We start from the raw sequence: 14,483 nt of genomic DNA, 5'->3' as shown, positions 1-14,483 counted from the left end.
CACCATATGTATGCCTTAACACGATGCATTGACAAATGTGACACGTTCTCATTATTCACATGATTCCTGAGAAAATTCCGTGTGAAGATTTAGAATAGATTCGCTGGGGAATAAATCACGGCATGATAACAAGGTGATAATGAGCGCACACACACACACACACACACACACACACACACACACACACACACACACACACACACACACACACACACACACACACACACACACACACACACACACACACACACACACACACACACACACACACACACCCTGCCTGAAAAACCTGCTGCTCTCACTCCTTAAGAGGGCACCTCAACTCAGGCTCCAGCTGACACCAGGGATGACGGCTATGGGAAAGCGAAAAGTGAAATGACCTCCCCGATCTAGGATCAGCACGTCTGCGCCGAACGACTACGTCACATCATCCTCCATGGGTTGATTACTTTCATCTTAAAATGGCAAACCTCCTTTGTTTTTTTTCATTTACCTATAACCGAAGGGTTCAACTTCTGTGTTACTTACAAATCAACCTATCATATAATTATGACACCCACCAATTTACAACCGGTATTGTGATGTTTGGATGCCATGCGGGGGCACGCGGACCAGATGAGGGTAGACCCAGCTTTGTTCAGGGTCCCCACTGTTTACACTAGACTCTGTCTCATTGTGCTTCTCTTTTAAAAAGAATAATTGCAGGTTTACGGACGCAGGCGCTGGTATTGGCTGTTATCGAGATTAACGCTAATGGGACAAATTGTGCTTCATGAAATTATACTCCATTGAGGTGTACGGGCAGAACCTCAGTCTCTCCACCTTTCACGTGTGAAATGGAGACGTTTGAATTCAGCCTAAACCCTGGAACAACCCATGTAGTAGGCGCATGGACAGCCCACTCTTGGTCGCTTGATAATCGGCATACATTCATCATAGTGTGCTTCATCATCATCATCATCATCATCATCATCCGTCCCCTTGTTCCTCTGTGCACATTTTGAAGGTGATGCGCACGCCTAGTACCTTAAATGTGCAAAATAACCGTGGTGAATGAGGGTAAATCTGACACGGCAATGGGCAACATTGGGCAAACCCAAAACACTGTTACGTCACAACAACAAGCGCAGTGACAGCATGTAAGGAGGCGCGAGGGCTGCAGCGTGTCCCCGTTGCTTAGTAGCTGATGCCAAGCCGTCTGCTCGTGCCTCTCTCCCACAGTTTAACTCATGGCCAAGTCACTTTGATTCAGCTTCAAGGTTCGCGTCTTCCTTCATATGTTTCTCCGCAGTCATAGTTGGCTGATGCGAGGCGGGGCCTCTTCTGACGACGGCAACGGTGCCACGGTACGCAAAAGGAGCCAAACGGGCCAGAACTTAAGAGACAGCCAAAGAGAGAAGATGCAGTGGTTGCAACCTACAGCACCAATCATGTCACTTTTCTGTTGGTTTGGCTAACGTACCATGGGTTAAATTTGTATCAAAAGATTGCTAGCGCTGTGTTGTGAAAAACAATTCTGGGCACCGGCAGTTCTTTCAGGAACTGCCATTGTTTATCTAACTGCCAGTTTACTGCGTGTGAGAATGGGAAGTTGCACAGTGTTAGTCACACAATAAAAAATACAAAAAGGAATAACACAATTTTTAATCCAGGCACCACGGCATGACTTTCAAATCAAGTCTGTGTCCAACAAAAACCTAGGAAAGGAACAAGACATCCCGGGTGGGTTCCCTGCGAAAAACAAAACCCGGGTCACTCTCGACCAATGCCAGAGAGCGAGACCAGCGGATGCACCTGAAGCCACGCCAGCTTCCCATTGGCTGCCGTACGCGGGCAGCCCAGCAAAGAGCCACCAGCGTCCAACGCCGCGAGTCCGACGGGGGACGGGGGACGGGGGGCGGATGTCACGAGAGAGACCCGCCTATTCAGCGGAGGGCCTTCACGCCAGCGCGAAGACACTCGATATCCTGACGGGGAGGCGCGCCGATTCAGAGGGAAGCGTTCCCTGGCGGCTGCCAGCGAGCTATTCATCGCCATGGAGGCAGTGGGAGTGGGAGGACGGCTCGCTGGGAGAGCTCCCCTCCTACTCACCACTAGTGTGCGGACTACAAAACGCGTGAAGGGAAGAAAAAAAATAAATAATGATTACGCAACCGCCGTGCTATTGTGTACCACAGGATGGGTAACCAAGGCAACTCGGCTTCAGAGCTTCGGCGGAGATAGACGGTGGCTTGGAAAGGAAGGAGGAGTGTTGTTGATGATATTGGGTGTCTGTCTGGAAGGGTGTGTGTGTGTTTCTCTGTGTGTGTGTGTTTCTCTCTCTCTCTCTGTGTGTGTGTGTGTGTTTCTCTCTCTCTCTCTGTGTGTGTGTCTCTGTGTGTGTGTGTGTGTGTGTGTTTCTCTCTCTCTCTGTGTGTGTCTCTCTCTCTGTGTGTGTGTGTCTGTGTGTGTGTGTGTGTCTGTGTGTGTGTGTGTGTGTGTGTGTGTGTGTGTGTGTGTGTGTGTGTGTGTGTGTGTGTGTGTGTGTGTGTGTGTGTGTGTGTGTGTGTGTGTGTGTGTGTGTGTGTGTGTGTGTGTGTGTGTGTGTGTTCTGGAGAAGATGCACGTTTTGTTTGTGTTTATCCTTCATATTTCATCTTTTCATGTCAAGGCCCCGACAGACTTTCAACAGGGTATTGCACCAATACCCAGAGTAGCCTTTTATAGTTGTGTTGAGCTGACGCTTACATTTACTGGGTTCAATATTAGCCTATACCCTGGTTATTCCATGTACAGCCTTGCTTTTCTTTAACACACCCCCAAGCAATTACCACGGCTAGGTTGTGCCTGCATCTGTGGCGATATTCAACCCATGTACACACGGCAATTTAATTTGACCTTTAAATTATTTGCACGATCGACAGTAAAAAGTGTTGTCACCAAAGACACAGTTGCTCTTTAGAGAGGTGAAAGGAGGAGAGCCTTTCAAAAGACTGAACCAAACAAGTATGCCACAGAAACCAAGCGAAATCCTCACAAGCAAAATGTGGTTTCTCGGTCAGAAACCGAGACGGCACGGCCATAGGGGGCAGGTCTTTTGCATATGCAATGGTCATCATCACACCAGTAGTAGTGCATGTTCACGCGTCAAAATTAAGTGAATCATTAAAAATCCGTTCAGCCATTACAGCATGATGTGCATGGAAATTCACTGGGGGCCGATGTCAGTATTCTCAACACAAACAATATTTTTCTGTGTTCAATCTTTTTTGTTTTGAAATGACCAGGGTGTGTTCAACACATCAATTGTACAAGGGTTTATGCAAGCAACAATGGACAGTGCATTTCACACTTCTATGACAATGTCATTTGAACTGAACCTAACCCTTCGGACGAATGTAGTTTTTTGTAAGTCACTTTGGATGAAAGTGTCTGCTGAATGCCCTAAATGTTAACCCTCACTGAACATGGTTTTGACGCTGAGAAAACCAAAAATATGTGTGTGAGATATTGTGGAGTGAGACTAGGGAAGATATCAGCGGAATGTCACACACACACACACACACACACACACACACACACACACACACACACACACACACACACACACACACACACACACACACACACACACACACACACACACACACACACACACACACACACACATAGATTGAAGGTCCAAAGTCAATAATCGGCCACCTTGTAAAGAAGTAAAAGGTATGACATGTCATCCGAAGCCTGTGTAAACATGGGGAAGAAGAAAATGTGTTTGGAGAGGAGGGGGGGGGGGGGGGACTGAGGTAGAGGAGGGACAATGTATATTATCCCCACTAATATCTTTGAAGAAGGACTTTTTTCAAACGTCGAGAACCTTTAAACAAGTCTTATTTTGAAATGATCAGCTGGGCCCAGTATAGCCATTTAAAAGCAGCAGCATTCCTAGGCATTAATACTAAAAAGTCAATTCTGAAAGATAGCCTGTACTATACCAAAAGACCTCTCAAAGCAAGGGCATTATTAAGTAGTAAAGATATCAATACCCGAAGATAGCATCAATGCATGTTCATTAAGAATAACGAACAGAACACATTAAAAAAAACTGGCGATTTTCAAAGTGGAAGCTTTGCTAATTGCGGACAACAGCAGGGCTAATCCACAATATTCAGACTGAGATTATTCATCAGAGACCACTAATTGGTGGTACACTTGGGGGTGAAGGGTGGAGGGTGGGGGTTGGCGGTTGGGGGGGGATGTCTGTCATCACCCAGGGTAATTTTCTGCTGCCCTCACAGCGTCGCCCCTATACGTCTAGCGAAACTGACATTCAGCCGGTTTGGAGAGCACTCCACTCTGTCATGAGGCAGCAGAAGCCAGAGAGGAGGAACACAGACAGGTTCTGTGGCTTCTTACAAAGACGCCGTGACCTCTGGATCTGCCTACTCAAGGCTCACAGACACGTTTTAAAGGTTTTTTTCCTGTTTGAGCAGCTTCTCCATAGCTTTTACTCCATGCATTATTTCGACCAAGCAAAGCTTAAATGACACTACTCAAACTGAACCGACAAAAGCCATTGAAAGGTTTTAATACCTGTAGCCAAACATAAACACGGGGCATAATAGCACTGCTTAATGATTAACTTGAAGCCAAATAATCTAAAGAAATACCGTTCACACGACTGACCATTTTCAAAAGAAAGAAAGGCTATCGTATTCATGGCAACGAGCAACCAATTGCACTAACACCTATGATAAAGTCTATAGACGGTAACAGGAAGTAGAGCTATCTCAGTTTTCCCTTTCAATTTATTTTGTGACTCTGTGTTAGCGACGTAGGTTGTTAGACACTAGAAACTATTCATTCGTTTTAGCAGTAAAAGGTAGGTTCTTGTTTTTTTATTTGACACCATCATATTCTATCCTGAGGCTGCTCACCACAAGTACTATATAATGGTATTGTAACGAATGTTCTCTCAAATCCAATACAAATACTGGGTTACTGGGTCAAGCGCCTTTGACACCTGTTTCCCCTCGGAATAAGTTGATCATTCTGACGCTCAGAAAGATGACTTTCATAGCCCTAATAATTTTGTCCTTTGATGTAGGCTACTCAGTTCCCTATCTCTCTATAGAGTTGATGTCTGGATATGGTCCGACGCACACGCACACACACACACACACACACACACACACACACACACACACACACACACACACACACACACACACACACACACACACACACACACACACACACACACACACACACAAACACACACACACACACACACACACACACACACACACACACACACACACACACACACACACGGCAGGCTTCCAATTATCCCTCGTTGACAGTAAAGATTAATTGAAAATAGCTCATTATGCTCGTTGAGGACGTCCCAAATGAGTCCGATTTGAAACTAACTAGCAAACCGTCAGCAATTGGAGGACTCTGACTCGGGCTATCAGAAGACTTACGTCAGCCATACACAATAAAGCAGGGGACACGACAGGGATCTCAGGAATGAAAGAACCAAAGAAAACAGTCCACCGCGGGTCACACTGTTTGGATATTGCACACGGTTACTTAGAATCCAAGGCACTTTGGTTCAAACCGGCACATAGTCTGAGGGGCCGGGGCAGAGGGCCAATCACCCCCCCCCCCCCCCCCCCCCCCCCCCCCCCCACCACACCACTCCAAACTGCAAACCAGGACGGGGGGCCAGGGAAATAGGTCAGCAGCGAGGAGATGGTCTGAATGATGTGTTCAGCTGACGGTACACTGTGCACGCGCACCAGGCAGCTGAGGAGTCGTTGGCCCACACCCACCGGTGTGGTTACCCTGCAGCATGATCGCAGACATCTGCCTCATTTGATTTGATCTAAATCTCCATTTATAAGTAATATTTCTTATAAATGTAACACTCCCCATTGTATTTTTTGTATGCTGCAGGTTTTTAGGGTTTGGTTTGGCTTTTGTGCCGGGAACATGGAGTTATTTCATTGCATTCTGGCAACTCAGCGTAATAAATGTTTGCGCAATTTGCGCTGCAGCGTTTCATTCCAACAACCCGTTTTTTCTCCCCCACCACCCCCCCACCACACGCTAGTAATGGAACACACACGCCCAGACACCGAGCACAGACACAAAGGGGACAACCGTTGGCACGCTGCCATCCAGGGTCAGATTAATGCAGTCTAATGACAAGGAGAGAGAGACGCAACCCTAGCCCGGTGCTACGGTTTCCCTTGGACCCGATGGAGAAAGGACGCAGCGCAGACGAGACCGGGGTGTCATTCTTCAGCCGCCCTTTCAGCGCATGCCAACACGCTACTCCGTTTGAAGGGGCCAAAGATTTAAAAACGTAGACCTCCGCCGACACAACCCCCGGCGGTAACCTCTGGTAATCCTAGAGACCTCGGAGCACAACACTGTGGCGGGAGATGTCACACGGGTCCTCAAAACAAGTCCAGGCAGACCTGGATGAGGCCGGATCGCATGACAGTAAGAATGCAGCTGAACGTCTGGGAGAACCCCACCCCACCCCAGGGAACCAGGAAGGGGGTGTCCTCCTCCCTCTAGCACCCATCCCCCCCAAGCGACACATCACCACAGAGTCCCAGGGCGTCTCCTGGGTTGCATTATATACAAGCCCAGCCTATGTGTCAATACGGCATCCATGCATTTCCACATCGCTTTGACGAGTTAACCACGAGCAGTGCTGTTAGGCTACGAGGGATGACAAGGCCCTCAGCAATTCCCCGCTGATCCGCACGCATGAAGTGGGAACGTTCAGGCAATCTGTGAGGCAATTACAGAGATCAACTGAGCGCAGACGCAGTCATTGCTTGGCTAGCTGCTTATTACCAGGGAAGATCTGAAGGAGAGGCCAGCAGAGCCAGGTTTTTTCTTTTTTTGGGTGAAAAAAAAAAACACAACAGACTGCAAGAGCAAATTGGTCCTTTTGCAAGAGAAGAGCTCACACACACAGCGGAGGCACGGAGAACGGAAGAAGAGCCGAATAGGGCCCGAGAGAACCACTGTAGGCCTGGATCATTCTGCTGCATAATGGCATGCTACATTGCCTTGTATTATTCCAGATCTGGCTGCTTTGTCTTAAGAAACCTTCAGAAAGGATTTATTGCAGGATTTGAAGGATATTTATTTGAAACAAAAAGTTGATTGCAATGTTTTGAGCTCTACATAATACAAAAAATGTAATGCAATCAAACTGCATTGGAATATAAAATGACCTTGATATTGGTGGTTAAAAATGCGCTACATTTGAATTGTCCATCGAAAGGTTGGGCCGTTCTGTCTTAAAGCTACAGGGCAGTCAATGAGAAGCTTCACTCACATCGCAGGCAAGGCCACAAATGACAAAACCATATAGGGCATGGTTCCATCTCCCAATTGTACATATCCTAACCAGAGAGACAGGCAATACAGGCAGATAAAGAGCCAACACACACTTCATCACAGCCAATGAAGAGAGAAGCCCAGTGTTATCCAATGCCATGTCACTTGGCTGATTTGTATGGCCAGGTACCAAACGCACACCATGACAGAGAGAATTCTTCTCACTAGATTGTGAATGAGCTGAAAGAGCATTTGATATTATTTGCACATATGCTTTGAACTCTGCCGCAAGTTTCCTCATGACAGAACTCTAGATTGTGTATGTGTCCACATTTTTGAACATCTATAATATTGTTATCAAATTGTATTGTTTGATTTTAGACATTGTACAAAACCAATTTGGATGATCATCCAATTACATGGATGATCATATTAGTGTAGTTTTTTTCTCATCTTCCAGACTGTAATTGAATACAAAAGCTCACTGTTGTCTCTGTTTACCAAGTAGCTGAATTAAGACACTGGCAAGTCTGGTTCTCCACGACAACACAGAGGACTTCACACCAGAGTAAATGGAAGTGGAAATGTATGACACCCTCTGGAGAATAGAAAATAATTGGTGGTTACAAACAACATGGATTTATAGTGTCTCTCTTTTGATGACAAGAGGAATGCCATTTTGTTTCCCCATGTTTCTGATGCCCCTGTCGCACTCAAATGCTTCTCACGCAGCATTAATAATACAGACATGAATCACTGAATCAGTGTTTCATCTTAAATTATGCTGTATTATCTATTTGGCATTCCACTACTGGCTCACCAATTCAAAACATTCAAAATAGATCCTTAAGGAATCAGATTTTCGAGGTTTAACCGTTTAACCGGCATTATTTACCAAAGACTCTAGACACTAGTTATTGACAACATATGAGTGCTCCAAAACATTCCTCTGCAAAAGGGGAAGGTATCCAATCCATGCTTTAGAGAAACGTCCCCTCTTGGTATATTTGACAAACACAAAATAAATGGGCTAATGATGCAATATGAAAAGAGTACTTTTATATAGAAGTTGTCTTCCAATACACTCAATACTGTGATCATATATTGTCTGCCGCAACCCATATATGTTTATACAGAACAGAAGCTCAGAAAAACCTGCTAATCAAACCTGTCATTTCCCCTGTGGGTTGCAGCAATCAGCACCATCTTATGCACACTAATGGCTCATACTCAGGTTTGATGTAAACAGAAATTAAACACACACAAACGAAGAGTATGAATATGCATAGTTGCTTGTTTGAAAATAACAGGGAGCATACATGAATTGTATGTGAAGACGATTGCATGTGTTTCAATACCTACTCCCTCCACATTTTTAAATGCCTTTTCAATACTACATAAGAGACTGCTTGCTGCTACTAACTGGCAAGGAGAAAGCTGCATTTGTCCCCCACTATTGATCCACGTTATTGAATCTTTTAAAGAAGGAGGTGGCAGATCAGTATTTCACACACAATGTGTTTCATTATAGCTTTTACTGAGTACTGTGGCATTTAAGTCGTTGCAGGGAACTTACCTTCCAAGCTCATCTCCAATTTCAAACAGTTCCTCGACATTCTCCTGGCTGAAAACGGTCATGTTGTTGGCGGCTCTTCCTGCTCCAGACAATTCGCAAACAGCACCTTCGTCCCTTTCACAGCACCATCCCGGTCAGCCTATGGAGCGACCTCGGCGAGCCCCCATGTTCAAGCCTTCCGGATACAAATAGGTAAACAAAACAAAGAACATCCGACAAAAGCATGAGCCTCGGTAAAGTCATCAAGTTGTCACGGCAAGAGACGGCTGCTCGGATTGACTTCCCACCAAAGGAAAACACAACCACCCTGCCGAGTCGACCTGTCCCTTCACCCGGGCTACGTCACGACTCAAATAATGGACAGGCTAAAACCAACCATGTTGAATATAAACTACGACAGCGTCCACTTACTTTATAGAAACAATCGCTCACTATAACCTGGCGGTTTTCCCCCATCTATGAAGGCTAATAAAACCTGCAAGTAAAGCGTGTCGTAGCCAGGGAGACACAGGAGTAGCCTGTACTGGCACCACCACCACCTTCACTACCACTACACTGCCCTTAAATCCAGGGAAGGAAACAGCCTCCTCGCCATGGGTTCGGTCCTGGACCCCAGTCTATGCGATCTACAACGAAGCGAGCAGGTGTTTAACCACTGCATTGTAACGATACTGTCATAAGACGTCTCTTCCCTGAAGAACCTGATGCCCATTACCTATTTCCCCTCATCCCAATGATCTCGCTCTCATGTATGGCTATTAAAGATCTGTTTCGCCCCCAACGCGCCTTCCTGTAGTAGTAACACCGGTCTCCAAAAAACGTAATTAGGTTAAACACGTTGAACAATCAGCGTCTGAATGGGATATCAATTGTTCTTACATCGCTTCCAGCCGTCTCGCCCTGGTCCTGCCCCGACGTTGCCTGTGATTCCGTGGGGTTAGAGGAGCGTGGAATTGTTTAGAATCACGTCCAAACGCTGCTGTGAACGTCAGTATTGAAACAATGTAGTGTTGATGCGTGAGTGTTGCGTTGTAGTATCTGAGGGCTGGAAGAAGGAGGGCTGCCCACTCGTTTCGCCATAGGGGGCACTATAGCTTTCCCTTTTATTTTTTTTCACTCCCTTTCAACGTCTGTAGTAGTAGGGCTAAGGTGTTTCAACCCATCCGTTAATTAGGGATATAACTTGGTAGTGTAAGGAAGTGCACACCGTAATTTTATGAATAATAGTACTGTAGCGTGTAGCATCTGGCATCTTTAACTGTATAACTGGTTTGACAGCAAGTAGAGTGATAGCCTATACGTTATAGTCAGTGCGCCTTTTTGTGTCAGGTTAACAGACTGACTCTGTATAACAAATTAACGAATGAAAACATACATTAATGGAGGAGTGGAGCTTAACTTTGAGTTTAATATTTATTACTGATTTACTAGTAGTCGGTACCCTAGCTTTGAGCAGTATTGAGTTGACTTTGACAGTTACAAATATAAAGAACTGTGGCTCCATCTGCTGGTCAAGAACGGTATCAAAGAAAAACTGGCAAAAGGCCCTCTCGAGTTCTTTTTCCCTATTATATATATATATATATATATATATATATATATATATATATATATATAAGACGTCACTTCCTTACACTATTAAGTTATATCCTACTGTAGGCCTACAGCACTGCCATAAAAAAACAGGGTCTTAAGGGATATGTTGAAACAACATTGTGAGAGAAGTAGAGAGAGAGAGTCAGTGTGTGTGTGTGCGTGTGCGTGCGTGTGTGTGTGTGTGTGTCTGTGTGCGTGTTTGTGTGTGCTCGGTGCCTGTTTCTGTGTGTGGGTTTGTGTGTTTACGTGCTCTGATGCCGGGTGACTGATGCACCTGAAGGGGTGCTTGAGTTCAGATTCCTCCCGCCTCTTATGTCTCCAACTATGACCAGCATGCAGAGTAGAGCTACAAAGGAATGCCAGGCATCTAGATCGTGAGGTCATTTCCTCCCCGCACCAGGTAGAATTTGAGTAGGAGGCCAAAAAATAATGCAGTCTGTCCTTCCTCTGTCGTATCCTTCAACAACTACGATGAGCTGCCCAGCTTGAGCAAAGCATTTACAACCCAACCTTCTGTGAGGGCTGGGCTGTTAATAAAAATATCAAAGATGTTTAGAATGTGTGGTGTTGATAGACTTATGTATAGGCCTGCCTATTTTCATAATCTGCTGAACTCGAGTCTTATTATTGCACTTCAGGTGACCTCAGCTAATATGGTCATGACAGATACATTTTTATCTGTTTTTTACCCTTGTAGATAAATTACACATATAAAACAGCGATTCACACCTTTTTATGATCAAACACATTATTGATGAAGAACTCGCAACTTTACTCATTGTACTGTTTAACAGAATAACTTTAGCGCCTCTCTGTGGGGTAATATAGCATTGCACCATCCAAGCACAATATATGGATATTCTTCTCCTTCACCTATAGAAGTGGGCTGGTAAACAAGGAAAATAATGGGCTTCTCATAACACCGAGTCTACTTTTTCAGTGACTGACATCTCACCACATGGGTAAACCGACACACACTGAAAATGGATATTGTCGCCAGCGGTTTCTCTGCAGCCATAGCCGTTGCGGTCAAAAGAGGATCTCTGCCTCTGTGAAACGGTCAGCCAGCTGCGTGTGCTCTGACGCGTGGTCGGAGCATAGGTCCAACCACCTGAAGCAAATTCTACCCTGCTTCTACCACAAGATGCTCGAGTGGTTTCATTGGTATTTTTTTTTTCCTGAAGGGTGTCGACTGAATTTTATCTGACCTGTGTTACCGCAGGGAAACGGGGAGAATGTTGGTGTTTAATTTCAACTGTGCGGGTGAGTTATGGACATGTAGCGCACGTCAAACGTGATTCAATGTCGACATTCAGTAAACAGTCATATCATTCTGTATCCAGTTTCATTTTGGTTAGATGGTTTGATACAATAATTTATTTTATATGTAGCCCAGGTGTTGTAGGATTCTTCTGATAACATTACTTTAGCAATAGGTAGGCCTATGCCTGGTGGCAGGGCCGTAGCAGCATTTTTTATTTTTTTTATTTATTCCCGTGCCTTGGGCCGCCCCACAACTGTGTACCTTATACCCGCAGTCCGACGGCCCTGCCTGGTAGAACCATAGTTAACACACATTGTAAGCAATTGTATCACATCATGACTACGAATTATGGAGCCTGTTACAACAGCGCCCTCTGCTGGGACAACATTTCTCAAGCACTGTATTCCTCCAATAATTGAATTAATTTGTTTAACCTAATCTAAAGGGCCCCTATTTTACAACCTCCTGGTTGGATATAAGATAAACAATAAAAGCCCTTTCAACATCTGAATTATATTGAAATCCCACCATGACGGTTGACAAACATCACACCTGGTGGTAAATTAGGGGCCCTTTAGCAAAAACATTAACAGGACATTAAAGTGATATCAATTATAATGCACATTTTTTTAATGGTGACGTAAAAAAGAGAAAACATTGGATAAAACCCTGCGTGCATAGTATCTTCTTAAAACAACAGCAGAGGCCCCTGAGTGGAGTTACTATGTATGGCTACAAAGGGCTGTGACTTTAATACACAGTGAGCTTCACGAATATCTGAAATTACAGAGGGCCCCCCCCCCCCCATCCCCCCAAACAGGGGCCTACTATTGGGTGGAGTCCATTTCCTGCTGTCACCAAGCATTGCAATCAAACATAATGTGGCCATTGTGTATGTGTGTGTGTGCATGTGTACGTGCACGTGTGTGGACATTAATATGCTCTCACTGCCATGCAGTGCCAAAGCTGTGGACGAAAATAAATAACACCAGTCTGTCCAAAGTTCATTAATGATGACATTTATAATTCTACCCCTGCATCAACATCATGTAAACTCACACGTGTGAATGAAAATAAATAAACAAATGCGGGGCCCCCTTGAAAAGAGAGCGAGAGAGGGAGCGAAAGAGAGAGAGGGAGAGAGGGAGATAGAGGGAGAGAGGGAGAGAGAGGGAGAGAGGGAGAGAGAGAGAAAGAGAGGGAGTGAGGCAGAGAGAGAGATAGAGGGAGAGAGGGAGAGAGAGAAAGAGGGAGTGAGGGAGAGAGGGAGAGAGAGAGGGAGTGAGGGAGAGAGAGGGAGAGAGGGAGAGAGAGGGAGAGAGAGAGAGAGAGAGGGAGAGAGAGAAAGAGAGGGAGTGAGGGAGAGAGAGAGGGAGAGAGGGAGATAGAGGGAGAGAGGGAGATAGAGGGAGAGAGGGAGAGAAAGATGGAGAGAGAGGGAGAGAGAGAAAGAGAGAGAGAGAGGGATAGAGGGAGAGAGAAAGAGAGGGAGTGAGGGAGAGAGGGAGATAGAGGGAGAGAGAGAGAGAGAGAGAGAGAGAGAGAGAGAGAGAGAGAGAGAGAGAGAGAGAGAGAGAGAGAGAGAGAGAGGGGGAGAGATAGGAAGGCTGTGAGTGTGGCCAAATGTTAGCGTGTTTTCTCTGGTGAATGGGATCACCTGTTCAACATTGCTTGCTTTTCGCACTCTTTCCCAAATTGTTGTTGCCTTCATTTCCTGCCGGTCCCAGACCATGACGAACGCAGCAGCAACAGCCAGCCAGCCTTTTATGTGCTAACCTAGAAGACTTACCCATGAGGCATACACATGTTCATGGGTTCACATACGTGCGTCACACATGCACACACACGCACTCACACACACACACACACACACACACACACACACACACACACACACACACACACACACACACACACACACACACACACACACACACACACACACACACACAGATACACATAGACACACACACACACACACACCCGAGGAAGGTACACTTATATCTGCCCCCATAGACCACAAGTGTCTGAATCACTCCATTATTTTTTCTCACCACCATTGTAATAGGCATTGTGTCACTGGTTGTTAAAATCCAGCATATGAAAAGTTCAGCAAAAGAAAAGTTAATAAATGTAAAAGTCACACGAATCACTGCCTTACAGCTGTTTCATCACGAGGTGGTGTACGAACTTTGTTCATATAATACGTTTGGCATGGGTTCAATGGGACTGTTTAAGGGCACTGCAAAGTTCATACATTTTGGCTTTGAAGTCAGTACTCATTAGGTACTCCTCATACGATTTGTCAAAACCTTTACATTGAACAACACAAACGCAACCATTAGTGAAGCTGTGTTATTTATTTACCTAATATGTCTCTGTTATACCATTTCGAAAGTTATTGTGACCATACATATTATCAGGAATATAAATGTTATCTGTTATATAAAATATGTTATATACATAATTGCTGCATGAAGAAAAGTTTTCTCAAGGCATGGTGACACTGATAAATAAAAGTTTCTAAATCCAGAGGTATTGTTGATTGGGCTAAGAATGACTCTGCATCGGATTAAACAATCAGATGTTGCTCAAGTCCTTGAGGGTGGGGGGGGGGGGGGGGGGGGGGGGGGGGGTGCTTCAAACACGCCAGGTCAACGAAGCCACAATGGACCAATTACTTGGTCTCATTAACAACATTCT

The 14,483-nt window shown here is 45.2% G+C and overlaps 1 protein-coding gene across 2 annotated transcripts in view; it reads right to left on the bottom strand.

Annotated features, from left to right (window-relative positions):
• The window catches only part of dapk1 (death-associated protein kinase 1), a 52,564-nt gene extending 42,576 nt beyond the window's left edge, over nt 1-9,988 (bottom strand). The window contains exons 1-2 of one of the 2 annotated variants that reach the window (XM_030359463.1): nt 9,800-9,988; nt 8,921-9,095 (exon numbers count right to left, since the gene is read on the bottom strand). In XM_030359463.1, the coding sequence (XP_030215323.1) occupies nt 8,921-8,982 (62 nt within the window). In that variant the 5' untranslated portion in view covers nt 8,983-9,095; nt 9,800-9,988. Of the gene's footprint in view, nt 1-8,920; nt 9,096-9,331; nt 9,626-9,799 lie in introns of those variants that run through there. The other variant, XM_030359464.1, reaches the window with a different exon arrangement.
• Between the last annotated feature and the right edge of the window lie 4,495 nt (nt 9,989-14,483).

The sequence above is a fragment of the Gadus morhua genome, chromosome 6 (genome assembly GCF_902167405.1).
Source record: "Gadus morhua chromosome 6, gadMor3.0, whole genome shotgun sequence".
NCBI classification, from domain to species: Eukaryota; Metazoa; Chordata; class Actinopteri; order Gadiformes; family Gadidae; genus Gadus; species Gadus morhua.
Note: the sequence above shows the minus strand (reverse complement) of the source record. Positions and strands in the feature narration are given on the sequence as shown.